The sequence below is a fragment of the Carassius gibelio genome, chromosome A3, assembly GCF_023724105.1.
Source record: "Carassius gibelio isolate Cgi1373 ecotype wild population from Czech Republic chromosome A3, carGib1.2-hapl.c, whole genome shotgun sequence".
Lineage (NCBI taxonomy): Eukaryota > Metazoa > Chordata > Actinopteri > Cypriniformes > Cyprinidae > Carassius > Carassius gibelio.
This window is the reverse complement of record NC_068373.1, coordinates 15,789,962-15,809,985: the sequence shown is the minus strand read 5'-3', so window position 1 is coordinate 15,809,985 and position 20,024 is coordinate 15,789,962. Positions and strand designations below refer to the sequence as shown.

General features: G+C 38.7%; 1 protein-coding gene across 1 annotated transcript in view; it reads right to left on the bottom strand.

Moving 5' to 3' along the window:
• Positions 1-20,024, bottom strand: part of LOC127948901 (voltage-dependent T-type calcium channel subunit alpha-1I-like) — an 80,007-nt gene that overhangs the window by 29,609 nt on the left and 30,374 nt on the right. Inside the window, exons 8-20 of the mRNA XM_052545738.1 lie at positions 19,493-19,893; positions 16,172-16,323; positions 15,376-15,561; positions 13,704-13,821; positions 12,726-12,881; positions 11,860-11,947; positions 9,917-10,077; positions 8,425-8,901; positions 6,147-6,247; positions 4,061-4,184; positions 3,806-3,874; positions 446-624; positions 215-341 (exon numbers count right to left, since the gene is read on the bottom strand). Coding sequence (XP_052401698.1) covers positions 215-341; positions 446-624; positions 3,806-3,874; positions 4,061-4,184; positions 6,147-6,247; positions 8,425-8,901; positions 9,917-10,077; positions 11,860-11,947; positions 12,726-12,881; positions 13,704-13,821; positions 15,376-15,561; positions 16,172-16,323; positions 19,493-19,893 — 2,339 coding nt within the window. The remainder of the gene's footprint in view (positions 1-214; positions 342-445; positions 625-3,805; positions 3,875-4,060; positions 4,185-6,146; positions 6,248-8,424; positions 8,902-9,916; positions 10,078-11,859; positions 11,948-12,725; positions 12,882-13,703; positions 13,822-15,375; positions 15,562-16,171; positions 16,324-19,492; positions 19,894-20,024) is intronic.

The window sequence follows — 20,024 nt, the reverse complement described above, 5'->3', positions numbered from 1 at the left end:
TTTATTATATTTTAAAATTGTATTTATTCCTGTAATGGCAAAGCTGAATATTGAGCAGCCATTACTCCTGTCTTCAGTGGTTTTAGTGTTTGTACATTTTGCCAATAATCCTAATAACTCAATTTTCAAAGTTACAAAGATTTCTTTCATAATCCTTCTGAAATCTTCTGAAACATCTGAGGTAGCCCCAGTTTGAATGGACAACATGGTTTACCTGGACTCCCAGGATGCCAAAGATGATGAAAAAGGCACAGCAGATGAGAACTATGTTTCCTATAGGCTTCAGAGAGGTGATCAAAGTCTCCACAACCAGTTTGAGGCCAGGAGCTCGACTGATAACCCTGTCAGATGGGAAAAAAGCATTCACTACTTAGCATCTACAAGCTATAAACCAAGCTTTTGTTGGGCAATGCCACATGAATGCTTGCAATTGTTTTAGCTGTACCTGAGGGGGCGCAGTGTGCGCAGGAGCCTGAGAACCCGGAGCACCCCCAGGATCTTAGCCCCGCCCGCCATCGACACAACAATGTCAATCAAAGACACAAACACCAGGAAACCATCCAAAATGTTCCAACTGCTGCGCAAGTATGCCTGCTCTCCAAGATACAAACCCATAGAGACAACCTATGATAAACAAAAAACAATGTCTCAAATGGACAGCATAAAAAGTTCAAGGAGTTCTGTAATGTATATCGTTGTTGTTCTGGTGTAATACTGTATGGAGTTTTGTGTAACAGTGAGATTTGGTCCTCTAATCGGTTTCTCAAATTCATTCTGATTCATACTAGTGTGATTGTGCTTACATATCTTTGCTGGAATCGATGGAAGCATTTACTGAAGTGGAGAAACAGACATCAAAGTCATAGTTTATGATCTCCAGCCAAGCCAAGAGTTCTAATTTAAGCCCTAATATAGTGCTTCCTCTAGAGCTGATTTTACAGCTAAACTGAGCTCTACACAATTTACATCTAAAATCCAACATTTTATCAGCTCTGAGATGCAGATCTACTTAAAAGGTTAGTTCACCCATAAATGAAAATTAGGCTGCGTTTTGCTCACCCCCAAGGCATCCTAGGTGTATATGACTTTCATCTTTCAAATCAATCCAGTCAGTTATATTAAAAATGTTCTTTGATCGTTCAAGCTCTATTGTTGCAGTCAGCGGGTTTTGCATTGCTTCAGTCCAAAAGATGTTAAATAAAAAGCATATTCTCACTGTTGTAAAATGGAAGCAGTTCCGGGGGAATAAATCATGGGGTCAGTTTTGCGTTTTCCGTTTTACAACAGTGAGCACAAGCTAGATTCAAGTGATTATTACATTTTGAATATGGATATTTTCTTACAAAAACGCATCGATTCACTTTTTTTATGGAAGGGCGCTTTTTATTTCATGTCTTTTGGAGTGAAGCAATGCAACACCCGCTGACTGCAACAATAGAGCTTGAAAGATCAAAGACAATTTTTAATATAACTCTGGATTCGTCTGAAAGAAGAAAGTCTTATATACCTATAGAATACCTCGGGGTGAGTAAAAGGCAGCGGACTATTTTTGGGTGAACCACAGTAACTCTTTAAGGGACCTGCTGATGGTTGTGAGCTATGACCTGGAGATAAAAAAAAATACTTTTAAAAAAGCAAAAAATATTAAACTAAAATGCAGAAAAAGTGACGAAAATACAAAATCCAATGAAGCACCAAAGTGACCTCAGACTTTGGCCTCCCAAGCAGGTTCTTGTGACACTAACAAGACGAGTGACAGAAAAGAAACACAGTATGCACACACACACACACACACACACACGGTCGCATTGGCTAAGAGTGCTAAGAGTAAAGAGAGCAAGAAAACAGATATAGACAGAGAGAATTATGCACTTTTAAGAAATGAGATGCCGTACTGCGACACACATCTGCTCTTTCTTGGGATCAATTTTGGCTGTATTAGTCTGACAGTTTCTTTACAATACTGCCAAAGAAAGCCAATAATAAATCAGTGATGTATACCAGTACAGTAATGTGACACTCACACTAGCAATAAGGAGGTGCTTTTTGAGTGAGAGCAGATCTCCTTGCAGAGCTCCTATTAGTGGAGTGTAGGTGGGCCGGGGACAGTAAAATCAGCCCGCTGCCCCTCAGGCAATGTTATACCAGTAGGTATATTTTTGCCGTAGCTTGCAGAACCTGCCTCCCCAAGGATGAACTGTAATTGTTGACTTTCTGGTCCTCGAGAGAAAGCTGGAATCATTGTTTGACTTGTGTCTTCCACTGCACCAATGCTTTTAAAAATGCTGACAGTAAAAGATGTGCTCTGCATCATCGTATATTAACTGTGTATGGGTGGTTGACGTGACATTTCAAATGATGACAAATGTATGAAATGTCATCTAAAACATCTAAATACAATTATATTTGTGTACAATTTTTATAAGACAAAATGTAAAATATATATTATGATAACATTAATAATAATAATAATAATAATAATTATTATTATTATTATTATTATTATATTTTTATAATATAACACAACATACAAGATCCTGCACATAACAAGCAGTTTGGAAAATGGTTGTATGAAAGAAGAAAACAAAAATACTTGCAACTCCACATAGGACAAGCAGTTTGTAAAATGAATGGATGGATTGTAAATAATAAAATCTAAAATAAATATATAAAAAAAAACATATTCATACAAATTAACTTACACACAACGGTCTGTTATGGTCTTAATATTAATAATTGATTAAGTTACATAACTGATGACCTACAAGTGCCAAGCATTTGCCGCTGAATAGCTGGGCTAGTCTATGAGATTGACTGCGTCTGAAAGGGGAAACTGGCTCTAATTAATATCATTGCTTAATTGCTTGTCATGAGAGAGCCAGCAAACGTAATACCCCACTCTCAAGAAAGTGTGTGTGAAATTGAGTGAGAAAGAGTGAAAGGAAGAGTGATTAGAGACACACACACACACACACACACACTCGGTTTCATCTACTGGAAAATATTCAGCTAATTGGCCATTCAAACAACCTTTTGAATCTTTAACAATGTCTTTAACAAAAGTGTGTGTGTGTAATTTTGTTCAATATCCATTAACATATAATATAATGATGTATTATGTAATATTCTTTCATACCCAGAATAAAAAAACAAAAACAAAAAAAAACGGTAACATTTAGCACTATTTCTAGGTCAATGATGAAATAAGCAAATTTGACAATGATCATGTGTCTGACAGACAGTAAGTTGTTGTAGTTTCCCTTGAAGCACAATAAGTATTTTGCAACATCTCCAAATGGAAGACATGAAGTGAAGTGTGACCAATTATCAAGTCAAGTTGAGCTTTATTGTCATTCCGCTACATGTGGGCACATACAGTGGTGCTACATAAAAATGGTGCATGGTGTCCCATACTCAGAATTTGTGCTCTGCAATTAACCCATCCGAGTGCGCACACACAGCAGTGAACACACACCCAGAGCAGTGGGCAGCCATATTACTGTGGCATCCAGAGAGCAGTTGGGGGTTCAGTGTCTTGCAAATTAGAAAGAATGCATAACTAAATAGATTATGTTGTACTCAAACCAAAAAAAAAAAAAAAAAAAAAAGGAAAAAGGGCTTCAAATAACAAAAAAGATATAGTCACAGTATCTGCAGCTTTGAAATCAATTACCATATTAATAATTTTCTCTTGATTCACCAGCACAGATCAGAGGTATGGCAGCATATTCAGGAAGAAAAAAAAAATCTATACACGGGAGTCCTGAAATCAGCACATTATCAAGCTATGAATGTAAATATTTACCTTAAGTGTCATCTCCCCCACAAATATGGCTGTGAAAATGTAATTGGACACGGTGAGGAAAAGTCTCTCCTGCAGAAAAAGAAGAAGTAAGGAAAAGAGAAAACAGAGAGAAAAAAGGAGCAAAATTATGGAAAGAGTAGAAAGGAAAAAGCTGGAATTTTGTCAATGCCGTCAGAATATCTGCTCGTGGAAATCATTAAGAACTAACAACGGATTAAACAACCGAATCAAAGATCCATTGGTCTGAAGTCTTACCAGGCTACCCTGGAGGATCTTGGGTCTCTCCAGAGCCACAGTGATGCAGTTTGAGAAGATGAAGACCAGCACCACATAGTCGAACAGCTTATGGGCTATAATGGACTGGCACAACAACCTGAACCTGAAGAAGAAGGGGAATGTCAGGAATAGAGATATACAGAGACAAACTAAAAGATAAAGACTGGGAAAGTAGAAATAAATATCTTTGTTCCAAAACCAGTGAGCTATTTAGAACGTTCTACTGTACGTTCTACAACTGTCAGCATCATTACTCTAGTCTTCAGTTTCACACAATCCTTTAAAATATTCAAATATGCTAAACTGCTGCTAAAGAAACATTTCTTATTATCACAGTTGAAAATGGTAATAAATTGTGGAATCTGCAATACAACATTTTCCACTTGGTTCTTTGATGAACAGAAAGTTTGAAAAAGAGACTTTATTTGAAATGACAATCTTTTGTAAAATAATTAATGACTTATGTTATCAAATGAATGCCTTGCAGAAATAAAGCATTGACCTCTTTCATTAAATAACTATTTGAACAATAGTATATGAATCTCACTTCATCTGCCATCTTGGATTAATTTTTTCATGGAGATTGTCACAATGCATTCTGACAGCTCACTACTTTTTGAAACGGCCAAATATCTTAAATGTTCCACTGCAGCCCAAACTCTAGCTGGATATTCAAAGACTAGAAAAACAGACTGACAGGCAGAGGGTGGGAGTAATCGGCTCCTATCTCACTGACACAGATCAATACCCTAATCAAGCCACCCTCTAAACAGCTGGCAGCCCATCAGTGCTATTGATCAGGCAGGGATAGCAAAAGAACTGCTGGCCGAGTTACCATCAGGAGAGAGGAGGAGGTGTGCAGGCATCCGTGTTATTCAGAGATCACATCAGTGGCACTATAGGAAACAACCTGTGACACAAGCTTGCCTTTATCTGCTTAATTTCAACCTGCTCTTGGGTGTGGAGCAACAACTAATCTGTTTTATGCTATAATGAGGTCCATGAAAAACAACTTCAGCTGAACTCGCCAATTTCGCAGATTTGACTCTTACCTGACAAAACCCATCAGTAATTTTGAACTGTAAAGAGGCGTGAAGGTGAATGATTGCCAGCAGGTTTTGCTTGTGATGAGGCAGCACAGCAGCACAGGTGCAAAAGCCTTACTTTAGACCAGGTATTCCCAAACGTTTGACACAAAAAGCCCTATGACCTAAAATATGTATTTACTTGAAGTACCCACTGAGATTTTAAGTTATTAAAATAATTTGACAACAAATTAGCATGTTCACGGTTCTGTGAAGTCAGTTAATGCTCATATTACAGTACATGGAGGTAAAAAGTAACTCACAGTTGTCATGAAGGGTAAAATTAGCTATACAGACCAAAATAATTTTTTGCACCAGGCTGCAGCCAGCCTCAAGCGGTCAGTCGATGAATTGCAGTTTTAGTCACTTCCATATGGGCTCTTAATGCATCATGTTTCCATGAGCGTTTGAGATTTTTTTTAATAGTTGCATTTGTCCTCAGTGTGAAAAGATGGATCTTAAAATTGTACAGTCATTGTTGGACAGGGTTAAAATATGCAAAAGATACCGGAAAGGAAAACCAAAGAATTTGAGGGGCCTGAAGTATTTTCTGAAGTAAACAGCGGTTTAAATGTTTAGGACAACAAAGAGATTCATGAACAACTATCACCAAAAAACAACAACAACAAAACAACAAAAACTGTGGATCGTCCAAGTAACAACAGTGTATTAAGAATCACATGCATGTAAACTTTTGAACGGGGTCATTTTATATATTTAACTATTACATTTATCTTGTGGACTATATATAAACGTCTGTACTAAATAAAAAACAACATGCATATTGTATGATCCCTCTTATTTTGGTAAAATAACTCATATTTAGCAAATTCTGCAAAGGGTATGTACAATTTTGACCACAAATATATACTGTATTGTGTGTAAGCAAGGTGAAAAGATGAAACAGCTTTGGTTTGGTCTTATAAAGTATGTTCATGACCGTTATGTACTGACATAGAGGAGACAGGGAAAAGACTAACTTATTTTGGGGAGAGAAGAGGAAGACGGACCAGTCTTCCCTGGTCTCACACCAGTCTGGTCTGTACACCTCTATCATCTTCTGCATCCGGAAACATAGACTCTGCCGACAGAAAAAGATGTATTTAGCTGAATATCTGTAGGAAAAAATGAGGACTAAGATGAATTCTGCAGTATCCAGGGTGGGAGAACTTTCTTGGAAACACGTTTGATAGTTCAAGCAGTTATTTCCAGTGTTTCAGGTCCCCTTGGAGCTGCCATGTTACTCTTAATTGCTTACAAAACAAGACAGTCTGGCTGTAAACTAACTGAAACCCTACTGCCATCTGTTAGCGTTCCTTCTCAACAGATAATAATTGGGCAAATTTCATTGTGTAGTTGATTATATGTGCAATTGGCTCTGCTTCCAGAAGATTTACATTGTGTGCAGACGCTGTTTTGCAGGGGCCAATCTAACTTTAAACAATCCACAAAAATTACCATGTAAAAGACAATTATCTATTTTATAAAAAACTAATTTGGTTCCAACATTTGAATCCCTTTCTTCCATGGAACACTAATATCTAGAGGCTCCATAAATGACAGAATTTTTCTGAAGCCATACATTACTGTTAAAAAGTTTGGGGTTGGGTAACCATTTTTTAAAATGTCTTTGAAATAAGTCTCTTATTCTAACCAAGGCTTATTTTATTTGGTCAAATACACAGTAAAACCAATTTATTGCATCCTGGCTGAATTGTTTCCTCTGCCACAGTATTTAAAGGGGGACATCGGATGCCCATTTTCCACAAGTTTGTATGATTCTTTAGGGTCTTCATGAAACGTTTATAACATACTTTGGTAAAAGTTCCTCAATGGTCATGTAAAAGAACACAATTTTTACCTCATCAAAACCAGCTCTGTTCACAGTGACCCATTTTGGTGCATGTCTCTTTAAAGGGGGGGTGAAATGCTATTTCATGCATACTGAGTTTTTTACACTGTTAAAGAGTTGGATTCCCATGCTAAACATGGACAAAGTTTCAAAAAGTCAGTTGTACGTTTGAAGGAGTATATTTGTTCCAAAAAAACCTCTTCCGGTTTGTCACAAGTTTCGGAAAGTCTTTTTCGAGTATGGCTCTGTGTGACGTTAGATGGAGCGGAATTTCCTTATATGGGTCCTAAGGCACTTCTGCCGGAAGAGCGCACGCTCCCGTATAGCAGAGCACTGAGAGGCTGAGCACAGCCTGATCAGAGCGAGAGCGTCGCGAAATGTCACAAAAGGAGTGTGTTTTTGGTTGCCAGGGCAAGACAACCCTGCACAGATTACCAAAAGAGAAACAGCATTAAGGGACCAGTGGATGCAGTTTATATTTACAGAGCATCAACGGAGTTGTGCAAGTGTTTTTGTTTGTTCCCTGCATTTCGGATTGCACATCGTTTATTTCTTAAGGATAATGCAGTCCCAACGAAAAAGGGTCATGATCGTGTGTTTGAACTGCATGCGGTGAGTAAAACTGCTTCAAATATCTCTGTGTTGTTAACTTAGCTATCAGAGCGTAAGCACATCAAGTAAACAACATGCGATGTTGTCATCAAACTGCACTTTCCACATGTACAGCTTAAAAAAAAAAAAAAAAAAAGACGACATAAAGTGGAACTTAGTCATTTTCCAAAACCGCTAAGCAAATATATACAGTTTCAGTACATACCACATAGAGACGCCTTTGCTGATGCTGCTCTTGTTAAATTTCAGCCTCTGGATCTGTGTCACAGCTTCCACATGCTCTCAACGCAAAAGCCTACTGGCGCTCGTGATTCTTTAGCTCCGCCCACACATCACACCTCTAGGCACTCGTGTTTTTCCGGGAAAAATCGGTACAGACTATCTTTCTCTTATAAATATAATAAAACTAAAGACTTTTTGGAGTTATGAAGGATGCAGTACTACTCTATAGGTACTCAAGATTAACAAGAAAACGAGCATTTCACCCCCATTTAAATGATAAAGAGGCTACTGCTCACTCCACCCTTCTCTTCTGTTTTTTTTTTTTTTTTTGTTTATCTGGTGGTGTATTACCATCAGACATAAAAAAAAATCCATTGCATCCTCAGTTGCTCTGATGTCAGGGGGGAAATGAAGCTCTCACACTCCATCACTGTATGGATAAGAGCACCCAGGATATTCGGCTAAATGTCTACTTTTGTGTTCCACAGAAGACAGTCAGTCATATAAGTTTGAAATATAAAAATTACAGAATATGTGAACTATCCCTTTAAAATAATTTAATGGACACTTACATAGTCCAGCTCATCATCCAGATCCTCCCTGTCCTTGCGTGCATTGACCTGAGGGTAGACTTCATTGATAATGTGTTGTCGGACTGATGGTGTCTTCCCATTACAGTCCTGGTGCTCTCCAACACTTCCCAGACCCCCAGAGAAGCTCTTCTTGCGTTGCCGTGCATGCAGAGGAGGCAGGGCTGGTCCAGGCACCTGCAGCAGCTCAGGAAGCTCCAAAGAGAGAGCTCGCCGTTCTCTGCGCGGGACGAAGTGTCTAGAGAGCAGAGGTGGGTGCAGAGGAGGGAGTGGTGGAGACAGTAGGGACTCCTGCTCAGCGAGGCGAGAGTGAGGGCTACGGACCCTTAAACTGCCTCCGACCCCCATCCCCAGGCATCTAGAGGATCGACTTAAGCTGTTCCAGCTTGACCTGCGACTCCATATTCCCGGTTGTGCGGGCCGTCCCCAGTTGTTGTACAAAGAGGCTTGTCCTGGACACTGCAACACATATTATGCAAGTTGTTATCAAACAGTCCTGGAATCTGACTGACCTGTCAATAGTTGTGCAGACTGTTCTGAAAGGGTGAGAAAAATCTAAAAATATTAAAGATAAATAGATTAAATAATACATTCAGTCAGGTTCAGGTGATTGGATTACAGTGGCAAAAAGCACTAAGATAGCTTGCAAAAATTGCATTATAGAATAAATAAATATATTGTATTTTTTTTATTATTTTATGTATTCAAAAGTATTATATATATCACAAACTATTCTGAATTCATAATGTTTAAAAAAAATAATCATTTATTTTTCTATTAATCACAAAACTCAAAAAAAGCATAATTATTTTTGTGCTACTATTGTCCACAGGAATATTGTGGTACAATGTTGTTTAGTGGAATGAACACTGTATTTTAAAGAGACGGGTTCAGGTCCAGGTGTGTGGATTGCAGTGGTGGGACGATGCTGTACCGTAAAGTTTCTCTGATAGTGTCTGCTTGTGACTCCACAATCCCACATGATGCACTAAAGTTTTGGGTGTTACCTGATTTGCTGTATATAATTCCTAGTGAATCTAAAAAAAAAAAAAAAGAAACAAACACCGGTGCATGCTAATAAACCATACTTTCAACTCATTCTTAGCAAATTCCTCCCTCACTGTAAAGAACTCCCATAAAAAGCCAACCTCCTCACAAGGGCTGGAATTATTTAAACCATTGTAAAAATAATTATGTAGTTTATAAGTTGCTCTCAGCTCTTCGAGTGCCCTCTTAATGACCCTCTGTGTGTATGCTAATATAGTGCAAGCTAGATGAGTAGAGACAGCTCTCTAAGTGCTGAGTAAGTGTCTTATTAATGGTTCGTATAATGCTAATACATGCAGAGTTGATGGATAATTATTGTGTTCTTTGTGCTTTGTGCTGGAGTGGAATGATATAGCTTCTGTGCCCTCTCGTTGAGTAAAACCCTGTAATGAATGGCAGGTTGACTGAAGCATGTACAATAGCTCACCAGCACCGTCTGCTCCAGGCTAGCCCTGCCCAGGGAGCTCACGCTGCTCTTGCGGGATCTCAGGGCAAAGCTCAGCCTTTCAGATGGGTACAGGCTCCTGGCGTTGGGTGCAGGTGCCAAATCCAGATGCCCATTAGGGGTCAAAGTGGAAATCTTGGGATCTGCACAAATACACATGCCAAGACTGATTAGATCACAAACACATCCAAAGGACTCTAGCCATGAGAAATGCTAGCTGGCAATAAGTACAAAAAAAAAAAAAAAATGTGTTTATGGCACGGAATTAAGAAGTATTCCAGCAAGCCTGTTAAAGTTTCAAGCTTTCTGGTATTTCTAAAGCCTCCTCTCATGCCAGGCAACACTGGTGGGAGTTTGTAAGATTGTCTTCTGTCTGTAGAGAGCATCAGTGTGAGCATGCATTATTCATTGCATCATATCCTCAGATCTCACAGCATCATTTTTTTTTTACCATATATTATTGAGATATTTCAATGCATTGCTCGTTTTTTAAACTGTTTAGAATATTGCATTTTGGCTAGCATGCTGTCTATTGTTAATTTCATTAATTAAAACTATAATGAAATATGTTTGTTGACAAGCTTTTTGCCCATGAACAAAATGAGACAATGACGAGATGACAATAACGTTAATAAACTATAACTGTGACTACATGCAATATCTTTGATAAGAAAAGGCAAGACAAAATTGTATATAAAAAAAAATCTAATTCAAATTCAAATGTAGTAAATTGATGTTTTTTTCATTGTAATATAGTTTAAAATGTATTTTATTCCTGCAATGACAAAGCTGAATTTTCAGTAGCCATTACTCCAGTGTCACACAATCATTCAAAAATCCTTAAATATTGCTGATTTGGTGACATTTGGTGAAGTAACATTTCATATTATTAGCCATTTTGAAAACAGTTTATTTGTAATAGAAAACTTCTGCAAAATTATAAATGTATTAACTGTCACTTTTGATTAACTTAAGACCTTGCTGATTAATTTGGGAAATAATTTCCTTTTTAAAAATCTTAATGACCCCAAAACCCCAAAATTGACACCAAAATAAATTGCGCGCAGCGTTAGTTCAGTCAGGCCATGGAGGCAAGGCTGTGAACAGCTGATGCGGTCAGCTGTCAAATCGCTCCAATCACCTCTCTCCTATCATACACGGGACATATATATACGTGGCACCACTGCTCGGTAAGTATGCTCAACGGCTCGCAACCCTCCCTCCCTCCCCATTATAAGCATGAGCACATTACTTTACACCTTCTGGCTGTCGTCTTCTTTGTTTCAGATCACTAAGGCTTCCAAAATCTTAGCTGGTACGGACCTCACTGCTGAGAGACAACCATCTTCATAACCAGACTATAGGATAGACGTCCCACTGCCACATCTACATGATTATCACTGTTCGCTTTAAAGACTTAAAAGTCTTAAATTGTTATGTATTTCTAAATTCATGGTTCCAGGGGGTTAATGTTAAAGCTCTTGCATGTTTAATTATTCATAAGGAACCATACCGCCAAAGATAAATTGTGTTCAATAAATTCAAGTAAACTTGCCAAAGTGGTTCCTGTCTGAACTAGCTTTAACGAATTCAAATTATCGCCGTAAACCGCGATATAACACAACATTTACATTCTGACTCTTTATCATTGACAAAACCTTCACCAACAAAAATAAAATAAATAAATAAATAAATAAAAAGGTCATAACACAGAAAGTATAAAAAGATAAATATATTAACATGTTGATTACAGTAGCACAGTGTACTGTCATTGTAAAAGACTGTTATTAGTTTGTTTTTTGTTCAGATGATCCGAAAAGGAGCTTTTGGGAGTTTCTACTTAGAATGAACGAAAATAAAAAACGAACTACAGTACTGCACATAAGTCTAGGAAACACAAGGAAAAACAGTCCACAGCTCAGTACCGGACAGCTGGAGTGAGTCCTTTTTCTCAGTTTCTTCGAAGTTACAAGATGATCTGTCGTCATCAGAGTAGGAACGGTTAGCATCACCCTGTGGCAGACAATAAAAAAACAAAACAGAAAAAACAACAGGGACACAAAGTCAAAATGACACAAGTTAGCTTGAGTTAGTGTACATTCACATGGCACAGAGATTTCACTTTTAAAGTCAGTTTGGTTTATAGACTGTGGCTTCGACTCATTATGACCGAAGTCTGTGACTGTAATCAAATTTAACTACAGGGTTAACAACGTTATTCAAGCACTCAGTGAGCCATTGACAAATAAACGACAAAAGTTAGGGGCAGAATTTCTTTTGTAAAATAACTAAACAGCGTTGAGCAGTTTTAATAGATATGTCAATCTAACTGCCCTCCCTCTGAAAGTCAGTCACATTTGCTCTAGTTCCCCACTCACCCTCACATAGTGCCTCAGATCTAGACCATAACCTGAAGGCCCACTTCTACATGCTCCCTGGAGAGACAACCTACTCCTGCAGTCTGCATACCTGCCCGTGAAGTGCTATTTATACATCGAAAATATATTCACCAGCAAGAACAACATAAGACTGTGGAAAAAAATGCCCCAGGACAGCTGTAAGTTATTACAGCCATGTTCTAGCTGTCATTTTATTGCTAAACACCAGCATAAATTTGACCCTTTTACAGAAGGCACCACAGCCAACAGTTGCTTTCCACAATAATGTATTCAAATTAACCCAGTGAGCTTGAAATATTCATATTCAGCAGCTAAACCCGGCATGTTGGAGATTGCTTTGTGCATCAACCAAAACCTTGAATTTCTCAAATGCCTTAAGGTGGGTACCTTACCTCTGCCTGAAATCCTTCGACTAAGATAGCCACAAGCAGATTGAACAGAACGTAGTTCCCAAAAGTCATGAGCGCAACAAAATACAGAGCTGCCAGAGGGGAGGTAGAGGCCATGCCGTTATACAAAACCATGTTCCAGTCCTCTTGAGTTAGGATCTGCATACAAACACAAAAAATATATAACTTAGACAGACAGACAGATAGAATACAAAACTCAAAATGGCTGATGTCCAAAAAGGCTGACATAGGAAAACTAGGTATGGTTCTGTTGTTTATATAGATATAAACAACAAAAAGCTAAAAGCAAAAAGCTTTTTAACAAAAAGCTTTTAACAACATTTTGCCAGAATACTATGAAGATAATCTTAGCTTAATTTGCTGAAAACAGGACAAACCATCTAGGATGAGTTCGAAAAAGTAGATTTTTGGGAAAATTCTAAATTGCAAAAAATAAATAATAATAAAAAAAATAAAAAATAAATAAATATCTTGAACCAGAATTTTTTTAAATATTTGTATACATTCAACTCTGTATGAGATTCAGAGGGATTTTTATTTATCTATTTATTTATTTGATTTTAAAGACTTTATAACAGAAACATAAGTTCAAATTTGGCCTGTTGGTGGTGCTAGAGAGTTTGAGTTAGAAACAACATATTTGCTGTGGTTAATGATTAGACTGTCCACTATCTGTTTTCCAAATTTCATAAATTTCCCCTAAGAGTTTCTACAAGTTTCATAAGATGCGTAACAATACGTTATAAAGTGTATGTAAAATACAGCATTTTACTACAAAAATGTAAATAGTCCATGCTCAAAGAGAGATATATATACCATGTAGTAGTCTAAACCTTCAGCTCCACGGAGTGTGTGTGTGTGATTAAAAAGTGTTTTCACCCAGTTCCCAGTTGCCCTGTGTTTCCCGTCACCTGCAGCAGTGCTTTCATAAGTGAGAGGAGTTTTGAGAGCGCTACACACCTGAAACACTGTGACAATGGCCCAAAGCAGGGAGTCAAAGTTTTTCCTATCAGGTACTGTGTCCCCAGCCTCTGTCTTCAGGCTGAACTTGCAGCCAAAAATATGCATTCCCAGAATACTGCAGAAACAAACAGACAAACAAGCTCTAAATGTTACTCTCACGTTTAGATATTCTGATACCGTATGTTTCTGGTCGACTTCAACAGGATGTGACATGAATGAGTCTGTCAGATATGAGGAGCCTATAAAAATGATATCAGTGCTGTGTGAGGAGACATATGTCCTGGTTGGACAGCAGCCAGAGATGAGACCAGTCACGCGAAGAGACGGATCAAAGAATGCAGAATGCACATACCAAAAGGTAAATTGAGACAGAGGTGATACTACAGACATACAAACCGTGTTGGCGGTAACATGTTACTAATGACAGATTTTATATAATCAGACTGTAAACATGTTATTTGTTACATTTAAACCAAAATATTTGAGTTACAACTGAACAATATTAGCATGTTGTGCGAGGGCTTTGTTGGAGTTGCTGTAAGTGCGAGAATGATGGGTATTGTAGGTCTAGAGAGTGTGTATCATGCTTAGCAGCGAGGTACAGAGCACTACAATGATTTCTTGGAGCCTTATGCCAGAATTACTACTTAAAAACTACAAACCAATGCTGAGAAAAATAAATAAATAAAATGAATAGTGGACAAAATAACAGAATCTGGGGACTGCATCAGAGCAGAGGTGTGTGCAATTGAAGACATGAAGAACGTCTATATGAAATATATACTGCTCGTAGAAACTATGCCTACATAAAATCCATAGAAATGTTCACAGAAGGCTGATGGTCCGGTGACCATGGTGTTTGTCTGATTCATATCGCAACATCCCATAAAGCTCCATACAAGCCGCCCAGTGAAAGACAAATGTGTTTCTTTCCTCATTCGTCTTCAACAGTTCTCTATGCAGCAGAGTGATGATGAATCGGATTAATAATTGGCACAAATATAGCTTCCAGTCTGTAATGCTGATTCATTCTCTCCATTCCCATCATCGATACGTCATTCTAGGCATCTGCTACAGTTACGAAAGCCTGTTGACTCTACCCACAGGCTGGGGACAACTCTATCCATTTAAGAGACATAAATCAGGGCATTGTTTTCAGATGAGGGGTTATAAATTGAGATAGTTGGTGAGGGGGGGAGGGGATACGCTGAAAGCAAAACGTGAGAGGGAAAGACGGATTGGTGGGATTGGTTTATGCACTCAATCCTGCAGCAGCCTCCATCTGTCTCGGTGCACTCTGCTGGAATTGCAGCGCTGCAGGGGGAAGGCAGGTGAGTCAGTGGGCACCAGGGGCTTCAGTGTTATTATTCTGCCCTCCATCAATCTCACTCTGGTCCTTATGGGCCTGTCACTCGCAGCTGAAGCTGAGGTGTACTCTGTGCAGCTGAGACGCTCAGCCATTCAGAGTCTGGTGTGATCCAGCTGCTGGGATTTTATTAACCTCGGCCACTTTGTGTGATAAAGTGTGTACCGTTTATTACAAACAAGTGTGCGTCCGTGTACGGCTAGAGACTATGAGTAAGCACATGGATGTAAACACACATTAAGATTCATTCACCAATAATTGGTCAAGAGACACAGCGGAATGCAATAACGAAGACCAACCCACCTGAATATGAAGATAAAGAGCATTAGTAACATGCAGAAGGTGGCCACGTTGTCCATGGTCTTCATCAGGACCACCAGCTGTCTGCGGAGAGCTGGCATGAACCGGACCAGCTTTATGACCCTCAACAGTCTGAACGTCCTCAGGACGGACAGACCCCCATCAGACTGCCCAATGATCTCACATACGCTATACACAAACACACAAAAAACATGTTGATTATAATGTAGAAATATAAGGGTGTTTAAATTCTGCACTTTTGTGACCAGGGGGTACAAAATAGCCTATAACAGAATAACCTTTACTTGAACCCAGCATTAACTGACATCTTATCGTGCCTATATCATTAATGTTTGCTTTTGCGTCATTCATTTTTGCTACTTCGATGCCTTTTACATATAGTTTTAAGGTGTGGAAACTTTTAATCAAATATTCACATGCAAAAAATACAGTTTAAAAGTCAACTTTACTGTTGTCCTAGGCCTAGAAAATAAATCCTAAGCTACAAAATTATTGTTCTAAAAACTATTTTTGACTGCGTCTTTTGTGGTGTCACTTGTAATTTCTCTATACCAATGTATTTTCCAGCTAAAAAATGTTTAAAAGTGAACTTGGTTATCAAGGATACAGTACTTGAGATTAAATGTGATGTTCACAAACACAAGGGAAATATCACTATTTTTGTTGAGTTATTTCTAGTTAAGTTGTTATTTTGTCAAAATATTATGCAAAAAGTGTGCATAACACCCACAATGATTTTAAAAGACATTCTACAAACTATAAAAGAGAATGGACTTACCTGATGATCACAATAATGCCATCAAAGATGTTGTAGGGGTTTCTAAGATATTCAAAGAAGCCAAAGGCAGTAAGCTTGAGGATCATCTCCAGGGTGAACATACTGGTGAACACTATGTTACAAATCTCCAGGACATTAGTCAGTTCATCAGGCTGTAGACAGAGAGAGAGAGAGAGATAGAGAGAGACATTGAGGACAAGCGAGAGTTTGGGAAGGATAAAAGAAGAGTAAAATATGGAGAGGTCATTTCAGATCAATGCATTGCTGTTCAAGAGATTGTGTGCATTGGTGCATGGATAAGTCCAGCTCTTGACAGCAAGCATGAGTTCCTCAGTTTGGTTGTAACCTCTCATGTGTTATAAAGGTCAGAGAAAAACCGAGTTTAAACTTGAACAATTCCTTGTGGAATGTCAGTTAGAAAAAGTTCAGGGGTGATGACAGGAGACTGACACTGTGTGTGAATTGTAAGCACTGCATGTATTTGGCTTATTCTGGCCAAGAACTGCCTACTTAGACTGGAAGAAACCGTCTGACAGACCTGTAAAATGGCCAGTCATGGGTCGTTTTGTAGGGGCAGATTATTTGAAATAGATTATACAACATGAAAACATGAAGTCTTTGTGAATGTTTGGAAAACACTATAAAAATTGCTTTTAGTCCAAAAATAAGTACTATTACAAATTAAACAAATTCAAAAAACAAAGCTGATTCTCCTTGTGGACATCTTTAGTTGTCTAAAATACTTAATTATGTGGCTATAGTGAAGTGAAGTGAAGTGACATTCAGCCAAGTATGGTGACCCATCCTCAGAATTTGTGCTCTGCATTAAACCCATCCGAAATGCACACACACAGAGCAGTGAGCACACACACACACACTCTGTGAACACACACCCGGAGCAGTGGGCAGCCATTTATGCTGCGGCGCCCGGGGAGCAGTTGGGGGTTCAATGCCTTGCTCAAGGGCACCTAAGTCGTGGTATTGAAGGTGGAGAGAGAACTGTACATGCACTCCCCCCACCCACAATTCCGTCCGGCCCGAGACTAGAACCCACAACCCTTCGATTGGGAGTCCAACCCTCTAACCATTAGTCCCCACATATTCCCCACATACTTCCCCACATTTATTTCCCTATAAATGCTGATGCCCACTGCACCAAGTCTGCTTTTATTTGATCAAAATGCAGTAATAGAAAGTATATTAATATTTGCCTGTTATGGCAAAGCTGAGTTTTCTCCAGCTTTTCTCCAAAATCGAATCATTCTAATATGCTAATTCGATGGCCAAAAACCATTTCTTATTATTATCAACACAAATCAGTTGCACTGATTAATGTATTTTGTGTACTGTTTGTGAATTGTGTAAACCACAATAATTATTTTCAGGATTCTTTGATTGATATAAAATAAATATATTTAAATTGCACATTGAAATATTCTGTAACATTATCAAAGTCGAAAAGGAAAAAATTCTAACTGACCTCAAACTCTAGAATGGTAGGGTAGCATTAATACTACAGTAAAATACAAACTAACCTTGGTACCACTTCTTGCTTCCAGACCAATAATAACCTGTGTGGTCATGTACATAGTATAAAGCCAGCTATTCAGTTTATAGCCAGTGATTTAAGCCAGTGCTTGCCATTTTTGTGTGCACTAAGCATCAGTGAACAGACTGTGGGTGGTCCGTCGAAGGCTGAGACTAGTGTAAGATCTACAGTGCTTAGAAAAGGATCAACAGACCACCATGATCTGCTTCAGTCCACGCGGTGTAATCTGACATCACATAATCCATTATACCTTATCTCAGCTGATAACACTATATGTTCACATGCACAAGTGAGAAGGTGGCCGAATTCCAGGGGAGCGAAAGTGAAATCTGATTTGAGAACACTGCCTTCGTTGTCCCTTTTGTACCTTCTCTCTCCATCCATTTATTGATCATTATCTTGCCATTGACCAGTTGAGGCTGGGAAAACAACTGAAGGACGAATGAAAACTAAACCACAGGCAGCTCCAGGGAGATGCCATTTAGAGAAATAGAACACTGACACAGCAATCAGGAGACATAACGATAAAACAATACGCTATATCCTCTCTCCCGTTTCCATATTTAGCACTCATTTTTTCTTTGTCCTCCAACAGGCTGTACTGTAAACTGCTCTTAAATCAATCTATTATCAAACCTCTTTGTACAGATCTTAAAAATGTTGAGGGGCAATTCGTAAACCATAACAATAACTTAAATTATTGCTAAAAAAAAAAAAAAAAAAAAAAAACACGTAACCAAAACCTAAATATCTTCTTTAGCGTTCCAGAGAAGAAAGAAGAAATGTATGTATTTATTTTATTCTTTTTTTTGGGGGGTTGGACCATACCTTCATTTGCCTATTTAATCCACTTTAATTTGTTATCCAATCCACACGTTGCATATGCAAAACTGCATTTTAAATATTAATAATATACAATAATATGCAACATTTAACAGGCTTAATCTGCATTTTTCAGCTTGCATAAATTTGAGGACTTTTCAAATGTTTCATGCTCTTTCTGCTTGCTCAAACAATCCCTGTACAATCCTGGTGCTCGGCTCCCATACAGAATGATTGAAAATGCATGTTTTCAGTTTATACAATTACTGGGAATCAAACCCTTGACCCGCCACGGCTAGTGCCAAGATCTACATAAACACTTCACACATCTAAATATCATGATCTGTTCGAGGCTGGTTGAAAGTGAGGTTAAAACATACTGAGTCACAGCAGATGATGTCATCACACATGATCCTATTGAACAGATACTGTGTGTTTATATGTGAGCATGTACACAGTCCTCTGTTTGCTTGCGTAGGCCGTATTTAAATGATGTCTCACATGCTAAAAATGCTGCGTAATAGAAGCCAGCGGTGACTATCTCTTTTTCTCCCTCTCTATATCTGTCTCTCTCTGCTTGTTGATATTTTTAGAGCCGACAGAGATGAGAAAACAGGCCCTAATGCAGCGAGGCAATGAAGACATGAGGGGGCGGAAGGGGAGAGAGATAGAGATAGAGAAACAGCAAGATAGAGAGATTATGCATGAGTATAAGTAGCTTTCTACATCTTCCAAAGATAATTAACTGCACTTTCACGGCAAGAAGAAATCCAACAAGACTCCAAAGGCCGTTCCACATGCTCTCATTACTTTGAATGGCAGGCCCTATGAAGACTCTATCAGCACTGCAGAAAGAGCCGGCTATTACAGTAATATGTGACATGATGAGGTTGAACACTTCTTCAGACTGGGTTTATTATGTGAACTGACTGCACTGCGGATGAAATTACCTGGTTATGGTGCTCGATGCCCATGCTGATTGTATTGATGAGGATGGCGATCATGATCCCTCTGTTGAAGTACTTGCTTTCAACTATACCCCAAAGCTTCACTCTCATTTCATCCCAAATATCTTTACATTTCCCGAAACAGGTGCGTTTCATCTTTGGCAAGTCCTCGGAGTCATTGTCCCCCTTCTCATCCAAGCGGTTCCCATCTCTGTCCGTCTCCTCCAGCGCAGCCTCCTCTTCCTCCCCATTGGCCGAGTGTCTTGTCAATCCCGCCCCTTCCTTGAGTGACAGGGCTGCACACTGTGGACACTCCTCTCTGTTTGGGGTGACGGAGAGGGAGATGGCATTCTCCAGAGTCTGGGAGCTGTGGTCCATCTTGGTATGATGAATACAGTGAGGCGCTGCAAGATAGACATTTCTGTTTGACATTTTTAAATAATTCAATGTAATTTTTGCCTGTCAGGTTTTTGGACAACTGCCACATCAGGCTTTCCAACACTACATACAATAGGAGTGGAAAGGGTCATGTAGG